The 9,219-nt window shown below is 36.9% G+C and overlaps 1 protein-coding gene across 2 annotated transcripts in view; it reads left to right on the top strand.

Moving 5' to 3' along the window:
• The first annotated feature begins 4,245 nt into the window (after positions 1–4,245).
• The window catches only part of LOC110021891 (methylsterol monooxygenase 2-1), a 30,094-nt gene continuing 25,120 nt past the window's right edge, over positions 4,246–9,219 (top strand). For both annotated transcript variants that reach the window (XM_020720596.1, XM_020720595.1), the window contains exon 1: positions 4,246–4,294. In XM_020720596.1, the coding sequence (XP_020576255.1) occupies positions 4,268–4,294 (27 nt within the window). In that variant the 5' untranslated portion in view covers positions 4,246–4,267. The remainder of the gene's footprint in view (positions 4,295–9,219) is intronic.

Genomic DNA, 9,219 nt, shown 5'->3' with positions numbered 1-9,219 from the left:
AAAGGTGGGAATATGGAAAAAATTTCACCTTTTTTTTTACTTGAAATGAGGAAGTCGGAAGTCGGAAGTCGGAAGACCGAGAGCTAGAAGATGGAAGACTAAATGCCAAAGGAATTAAGATGTATTTCAATTTTTTTTAATAAGCTGATGTCTCTTCTTTTTTTTTAAATAAGCTGTTATTTTTTAGGTGAGGGAATAAGAAAGGTTGAAGGTGAAAATATGAAAAAATTTTCACCCTTTTTTTCTTTGAAATGAGGAAGTTGGAAGGCCATAAGGCAGAAGCTGGAAGATCTAGAGCTAGAAGATGGAAGACCAAATGCCAAAGAAATTAAGGTGGATTTCAGTTTTATTTTAATAAGTTGTTTTTAATAGTATGACTCATCTCAAGCCTATAAATAGATGTCATGGATGAGGTGAAAGTTACAAATGCGGAGAAGGACAAAGGGGGGAAAAGAATGGAGAGTGGAGATCTTCTTTCTTGTTTCGACGAAGAGGAAAGTCGTCCTATCTTCTTTCTTGTTGCGGCGAAGAGGAAAGTCGTCCTGATTCTGCATAGCTGGCGAGCAATGAGATCTTCTTCTTTATTGCGGCGAAGAGGAAAGTCATCCCCATCTTGCATAGCTGGCGAGCAACGAGATCCTTTTCCGTGTTGCAGCGAAGAGGAAAGTCATCCTCATCTTACGTAGTTGGCAAGCAACATGTTCTTCCTGCTTGTTGCCACTGTGCATTTCGATGGAGAAGAAGAACTGCTAGGGTTTTTCCGTCGCGCATTGATGGGAGAAATTTTATGCTTCTATAGCAGCAATATCTTTTGCAGCCTTTGTACCAATTATTGTTGGTCTTTATAGCCTTTTTAATCATATGATGTGACAGTTGTAGATAATGATAATGTATTTCTTTGTATGTCTTCGATGTTGCTTTTAAGGTTGTCGTGATTTCTCAATCGTACAAATGTAATTAAAGTTAACACACACTCTCTATAAAATGAAGAATTGCGTACCTTTTGAGACTTGTGTCTTATGAGGTTGCCTCTATAAAATGAAGAATTGCGTACCTTTTGAGACTGTGTCTTATGAGGTTGCGCCATCTCAGGCTTATGCCTTATGAGAGCTTGAAATGAACTGATACTTTCTGAGGCTCGAGCCTTTTGAGTTCTTTTATGTATTTTTTTCCTTCTGAAACTTGTAGCCCTTTGAGGTCTTTAATGTATCTGTGTCTTCTGAGGCATGTAGCCTTCTGAGGTCTTTGATGTATCTGTGACTTCTGAGGTTTGTAGTATTCTGAGGTCTTTTATGTACCTGTGCCTTATGAGGCTTCTAGCCTTCTGAGGTCTTTGAGTGGAGACATTGTCAACCATTTGTTTTTATGGAGTCTTTTTAGTGAGGATTATGTCCCCTACTAGCTTCCCATCGAGACTTGCCTATTGGGCATATTTTCCAAAGGCATGGTAATCTGATTGAGTCTTGCCACTTGGGCTTGACTTCCAAGATTATTGTATCTTCCCATTGAGTCTTGCCCCTTGAGCTCAACTTATAGGGGCATGGTAGCTTCATATCGAGTCTTGCCACTTGGGCTCGACTTCCAGAAGTACTGTATCTTTCCATTGAGTCTTGTTTCGTAGGCTCGACTTCTAGGGGCATGTTAGCTTCTCATTGAGTCTTGACACTTAAGCTCGACTTCCAGAATTACCATATCTTCCCATCAAGTCTTGCCTCTTGGGCTCGACTTCCAAGGGCATGAAGGAGGACCTTGTCTACCGCTTGTCCTCAAGGGAACTTTTTTTAAAAAAAGCTTTCACGAGAAAATAAGAAAAAATCATTGAAATGACAGTTTAAAACAAAAAAAAAATTAGAATTTTATAAGCCAGTCTTTTACTCAAAAAAAGATAATTTGGAGTGTACTTCTCATTCAATAACTCTGACGATTCTCTTCTGGTTTCCCTCACCTTGTTCTTGTAAGTAGCGACCAAGGTGATCTTAACATATATGGTGTTCAATATCTTCTCTTAATTGAAAACAACTTTCTGTCGAATAGCCTTTTGCACAGTGGAAATGATAATATTGAGATTGGTCTCCACCATCTGAATTTCTTAACTGCCTTGGCCACTTGATGACATCTTAAACATCTTCATCCTTGATAGTCATTAGGATGTCGACACGTGATGTGTTGAGTGGAGTGTATTCTTTTTCTGATTGCAATTCACAATTCCCTTGTATTCTGAACTTTGACGATCCTTTTATTTTCTATGAGCTGCTCTATGAATAATTTGACAAACTCATTAAAGCCGTTGATGGTGCCCCCTTCCCACCCCCTCGAAGGAGAGTAGAACCATGTGCTAGCTTGGTCCTTGAGAGTCGTCAGAAATACTTGATAGAGAAACACATCAAACGCACGGTGAATGTGCATGATAGTTTGATAATGGTCGACGTGCTCGTATGGGTCAGTTACCCTTTCATAGGCATCAATGTGTGAGAGTTCGAAACCTGTTGAGATATGGTGTTAGAAAACCACGTTAGCCAAATGAGAGGACTCTTGAAAGTTGTGGTGAGCAGGGAAGCAATCCATTTTATCCAGAGGGAACTCTTCCCGGATTAAGCATCATAGCTCATCTCATATGATATCAACAGAAGCGACAGTAAGGCGGGGGGCTGTGCCTGGTGAGCAACATGAGACAGATGAGTGAAATTTGTAATGTCTCGTCTCAGCAGGGGAATGATTTCATCATTAGGAGAGAACCCGGTGATTGGGGTATTTCTTGTTAAATATTGAACTAATATGGTAAGTAAGTTCCATTAGGTTGTAGTTGCCACTCCCCACGTAGGAGATGAAGGATCTCATGTTGAAACTCCTCCATCCTATGTACCCAATCTTTCGAAGAATGACCCAAGACACCTTTGTGAGTGGGATAATGCCTTTTAGAGTAGGAGTATATAGATGCTTGATGACCTTGGCTTTGCGACTGTTTTCTGAAATGATAGGTGTTGTAGCTGGATGCTCTGTTGTTGCAAGTGTTGCCCCTAGTGGCCATGCAACTATTCATACAAGCATTTTAGCTACAAGAATGCTTCATTTCTCATAGATGAAGCCAAATTGATGCGTGCTAGAAAATTCGGCGGCGATCAACGGTGACAGGAGTGGTGTTGGATGTCAGTTTATTCTAAAAGCTTTAGGTTTTTTATGAAGCCTTAAACTCTCCTCCCTGTCATGAGAGGGACGAGACTCTTTTTATAGTTGTATGAGTGCAATTAATGCAGGAATATGAACCACTTTAATTGAATAGTTAGGAGAGTTTCACTCGATCAGATGACGTTTGATAGATATTTGAGTGGCTTAACGAGGTTAAAATTGAGCAATATTAGGCTCGCTGAATTTTTTTTGTCGAAACACTCGATTCGACTATAGGCTTGTTAGATTAGACATTCATTTGACAATCTAAAATATGTCAGAAAATCTTTTAAGAGTGGTTTAATGACTTGGTCTGAGCTTGATTTGAGTCGTATTGAACTAATTTTGATATCCATTGGGTCTATCTCATTGAGCTGACCAATTTGACTATAAGTTTGCTGAAATCAGAGCTCTGGATGACTCTCAATTGAAGTTTGAATATTTCTTGCTCAAAAAATTGTCTTGAGATATAAGTGATACCTCGAGATCATGCTGGAAAAAAGAAATTGCTGATGACATATCAACTTTAAAACATATTCATTATAATTTTTTTACTTAAACATTTAATATACAACAATATAGAAAATACCTCAAGTTCTTCTTTTTTATAATGCCTATTAAAACACAGATCTTATGGAAGATGAAAATAAATTATTTTTTTTTTGCTTATATAATACATAATATCAATGAGTTTCCATAATGACATCTAAAATTTGATATCTATATTTATAATTTTTTGATGTTAAAAATTTATGAAAATTATGTTTTCTTTTAAAATAATAATTATACTAATGATATATTTATATGTAATATTTTATATATTGATATAGCTAGGGAACACTTTAGTGCCGCCATAAAATGCCTACATTATGAGGGGTCATTTTCGCTCCACATATCCGATAATTATATAATACGAAGTTTAGTACTGCTCCACATATCCGATAATCATATAATCCGAAGTACTGTACAAAATTAGCTTTCGATTTTCCGTCTCACCCTCGAGCCTCTCACCTCCACCATCACGGTCACGATCTAATCGGCCGCCGCCACCTGCGGTGTGGGCGCCCCCCCCCCCCCCCCCCCCCCCCCCCCGCCACTGCCAATGGCTTCCCTCGATTATTGTTGGAAGGTAATCAAATCTTTTCTCCTTTTACGAGAACCTAATTAAAGCTGGTGGCATACGTGGTTCTTTCCTTTTAGTCGATATCGGAAAAACGTCGTGATGAGAGGTTTTTCTTGGATGTTGCTGGGATGCTGAAGCTGCTGTGCTGGCTGCATTTGGTTGAGGCGGTTGAGTGGGATGTGAGAAACTATAGCTATGGATGGGTGGTTGCTGATCTGGACAAGTTTGCTGTCTTGTGAGGGTTTTGTATGAAGTCATTAATCGGAATCGATGGCTGTCGCGTGCTTTTGTGAAATGAGGGAGCACGGGCGATAACTTTTGTGACCGTTCACTGAAAACATGTTTGATTTGGAAGTTGCATTATCTTTTAAGGGTTTCGGGAATTAAATTATTTCTTTGTTATTTTGTTGAAGCGATTTCTGTTTATTGGCTTGCACGAGGTGTACATTGTAAGGACCTTGGACTAAACTATCATAAGGGAGTCATAGTTTAATAATTTTTTTTTTTTCGAACATTATAACTCACCTTTCGAGTTCAGAGGCAATACCACGTAATCAAGTGGCTAGTGCTTTATTTTTTTTCTAAGAATTATTTCATCTTATGTTTTATGTTTGTCTTAATTATATAGGCTGCGAACTTAGTAACCAAAAAATTTGAAGCATAAAACATCAAAGCTTCTCCATGTTATCTACATAAAGGGCAGGCTATAGACTTTAGGCATTTATTTGTGCTAAATATGCCTCTTGTGTTAAGGGACCTGGCGTAGGTATGCTTGTCTCTTTAGTTGCATTTGCATACCATGTTTTGAAATGTGACATTATCCTATTCTGAGAATATTGGAACCTACGGGAAGCTTGTGAAGCACTAAGGGTTGCTAGGGACTTCCGACTTCCTAGTTTGTAATTCAAAACTTGAAGAAAATTGGATTGATTTTAAAGTTTGGATTGCTAGAATGAATAAAACTCACATTGAGGTTGCTTTATTAATTTGAGGCGAGGTCACTTTGGGAATTAAAAGAATTGTTTACCATCGTTTTAGTAAAATAGAAGTTGAGGAGGCCTTAAAGAAAACCAAGTGTGGAAAGTTTGTAGGACCTGATGATATCCCAATTGAATTGTGGAAATTTTTAGGAGATTTGAGAGTTTCTTGGCTTACTAAACTCTTTAATATTATTTTAAAAACTAAAAAGATGCCTGAGGAGTGGAGGTCCGGAGGAAGAGTATTTTGGTCCCCATTTTTAAGAATAAAGGGGATGCACAAGAGTGTGCAAATTATAGAGCAATTAAGTTGATGTGTCATGCATTAAAATTATGGGAGAGGGTAATTGAACATAAGTTAAGACGTATTACAAAGATTTCTCATAATCAATTTGGATTTATGCGGGGCAGATCTACTATGGAAGCTATACATTTATTGAGAGGTTTGATAAAGAAGTTTAGAGTTAATATGGAGCATCTACATTTGATTTTTATTGATTTAGAAACAACTTGCGATAAGGTTCCAAGATATATTCTTTGGAGAGTTCTTGAGAAGAAAGGTGTTGATATGACTTATATTCAAGTCAATAAAGACATGTATACGAGAGCTGTTACTTGTGTTTGAACAAAAGGAGGATTGACTAAATATTTTCCTATTTCTATTTGATTACATCAGGGATCGGCTTTAAGCCCATATCTTTTTGCTTTAGTTATGGATGGTCTTATTGGACATTTACAGGAGGATGTACCTTGGTGTATGCTTTTTGCTGATGCTATCCTTCTTGTGGATAAGACGAGAGAAAAAACCTGAGAAAAACTTGAATTATAGAGGTCTACATTGGAGTCTAAAGGCCTTCATTTGAGTAGAACTAAAACTGAATACATGGAATGTAATTTTAGTAGTAGTAGCTCTAGTGACAGAAGTGTAATTTTAGGTGATCAAATTATTAAAAGACGTGAACGATTTAGATCTCTTGGGTCTGTTATTCAAAGCGATAATGATATAGATGGGGATGTTAATAGTAGAATTCAAGTTGGTTGATTGAAGCATCTACATTAGAGTCTAAAGGCCTTCATTTGAGTAGAACTAAAACTGAATACATGGAATGTAATTTTAGTAGTCTCTAGTAACAGAAGTGTAATTTTAGGTGATCAAATTATTAAAAGACGTGAACGATTTAGATCTCTTGGGTCTGTTATTCAAAGCGATAATGATATAGATGGGGATGTTAATAGTAGAATTCAAGTTGGTTGATTGAAGCAATTCAATTAAGTAAATGCAATGGACACATACATTACATTATTATATAATTTTTATAAAAATGAAGGTCAGCATGTATAATGCATTTTTTTAGGATTAGTGTAGAATAAAAGTGTGATTGCTCTTGGATTATCTTAGATAACTCATTATATTGTTTTAATAATTTTTTAGGTTTGTATATTTAATAAGTAAATGCAATGGACACATACATTACATTATTATATAATTTTATAAGTCGGAGGTGAGACCTGCAATGCTCTATTGCGCTAAATGTTGGCCTTTAAAAGAGAAGCATAATACTAAGTTAAGTGTTGCTGAGATGAGAATGATTAGGTGGATGAGCGGCTTTACACTTAGTGACAAAATGCGAAATGAATATCTTTGTGATAGGGTTGGTGTAGAGAGTCGTCTTAGATGGTTTGGTCACATTAAACGTCGACTATCTACTGATTCGATTAGATGGTTTGGTCACATTAAACGTCGACTATCTGCTGATTCGATAGGAGAGTAGATGTTTTAGATTCGATTTATGTTAAGAAAGACAGAGGTAAACCTAGGAAGACTTGGGCTTATTGTATAAAAAATGATCTTAATTTATTAGAACTAAATGAAAATATGACACTAAATAAGACACAATTGAGAAAAAGGATTCATGTAGTCGACCCCATGTTGTGGGATTAAGGCTTTGTTGTTGTTGTTTCCATCTTTAATTACTATGCTAAGGATTTTGACTCCAAGCATCTAGGGATTTACCGTTCCTGTTGAGATGACGATAGCCTTAAGGTTTGTGTCAATCACGTTAAGGGATCCATGGATGTACCACCATTGTAACTTTAAAATTCTTGTTGCTCTAGTTTGATGTTTGATGAACATCTTAGTGTTAAGAGCTACATGAACATGATTGATTTGGGCTTTACCTAAATTTACTTTCTTTGATTGAATTAGATCAGATACATCCAAGCCTAGTCAGTTTTTTATAACCTTTGAAGAAAGATAAATGATAATTTGAAGCTTGCCGACAATTCCAAAAATTAGGGAATTGAGGAGTATTCATTGATGTATACGACTCACCAAATGAGAGATATATAAAGTATTCAAGAGACTTAATGCTAACTTAACCTATCAAACTGTCAACACTAAACAAAAACTATTAAGATAGTTACTGCATTTTTCAACGCATATAACCCATAACATATGCCTAACATTACCCACCCCTTAAATATGTACCATGACTTCAAGGTTGAATCAAATAACAGGATATGATAAATCCACTGAAGGAACCCATGTAAATCTTGAGGTCATGACATGTAGGTGTAATGGTTGACGGAGTTGTAGGAAGTTGGTGGCCATTGAGGCACACATTCTTTTGACAGTTCACAAGTGGCAATGGAGGTGATGGCTATGCGCCCAATCATTCTATTGTGGTCTACAAGTTCTTTGGGGCGACTGGAGTTGAGCTGGGTTTGTCAGGAGTAGCATTAAAAAGTATTTGCAATATAAAATATAGTGGTGGAGCGTGAGAGGAGGCTTTGATGCATGTTTGACTCAAACGAGTCTTAATATATGTTTGGATTGAGGATTGGGCTATTGGAGAAGGAGAGGATGGGTTGACATTTGTTGGAATCACACATGAAACTTGATTTGGTGTTTGCCATTTGTTAAGAATTTTAATGCATCACAAAACACTTGTTATTCACTGACAAACTAGTTAGCCTTGTGCTTGGCCTGAATCAAGCTAGTTCGACCGAGTTTTGGGGCACCTTACAGTCAAAAATGTGTTGATGTCATGTGTCATAGATTATACCTCGAGCTCAATCACACTTTGAATAATGCAACCCTAAATATTCTGTGTTCTACTTAGTTTTTGTTGAACTCTTTTAAGGCAATTTGATTCCTTAGTTTTTTTTAATATTTTTTCAATCATTATCCTGAAGGGCTTTTAGTCCAGTAATTTGGAGGCATCTCACAATTGATTGAACCTTGTGATACACTAAGATGAAGAAAAATTAATCCTAGTAGTTTCAGTTGCCTTTAGATCTTCGGAAGAAAAAGTAATCCTTAGTGTTTGGTGAAATTGAGTGAATGTTGACGATTAGAAGTTTGTTTGGTGTAATATCTAAATATAATAGCTAGGGAGCTTCATAGCAAGTTTCTAGTTCTTTTGATTAATAATTTTTGTTTGGATTTGCAAGTTGACTTTTTGGCCCATTCGCCATGGCTGCAGGAAAATCCCATTTTCCTTTGGATATTGTGACGCGGGAAACAATGTAATGTGGATGAGCAGTGAAATGGTGGCAACATTGATGTTTGTAGATGCGAAAACAGCACCTTTGATGAGATCTATAATTGGTGTTTTGGTAAGAGATGGGAATATGAGACAAAATAGAATTGGTGGAGATTGGTGTTGAGTTTGGTGATGGGGATAAGAGTGCAGGGATTTGGTTTGCTCTGAATGAAGGTTTCGAGATGATGAGACAAAAATCTGCAAGGGCATCGACATGTGAGTTTTGGGAGGTATTGATTGTGGGTTCGATTTAGGCGTCCCTTGGAGTGGAGAGATTGTGTAGTGATAGTCTAGTTCGCCCTCGATAAGGCAAGCGGGAGACAATTGATTCGTTATGTTTTATTTTAAAATAATAATAACAATGATATTTTCTTATGTAGTTATCTCTCTCTCTCTCTCCCTCTCTCTC

Source organism: Phalaenopsis equestris, unplaced genomic scaffold, assembly GCF_001263595.1.
Source record: "Phalaenopsis equestris unplaced genomic scaffold, ASM126359v1 Scaffold000151, whole genome shotgun sequence".
Taxonomy (NCBI): Eukaryota; Viridiplantae; Streptophyta; class Magnoliopsida; order Asparagales; family Orchidaceae; genus Phalaenopsis; species Phalaenopsis equestris.
The sequence above is the reverse complement of the archived record's forward strand: the minus strand, read 5'-3'. Positions and strand labels throughout refer to the sequence as shown.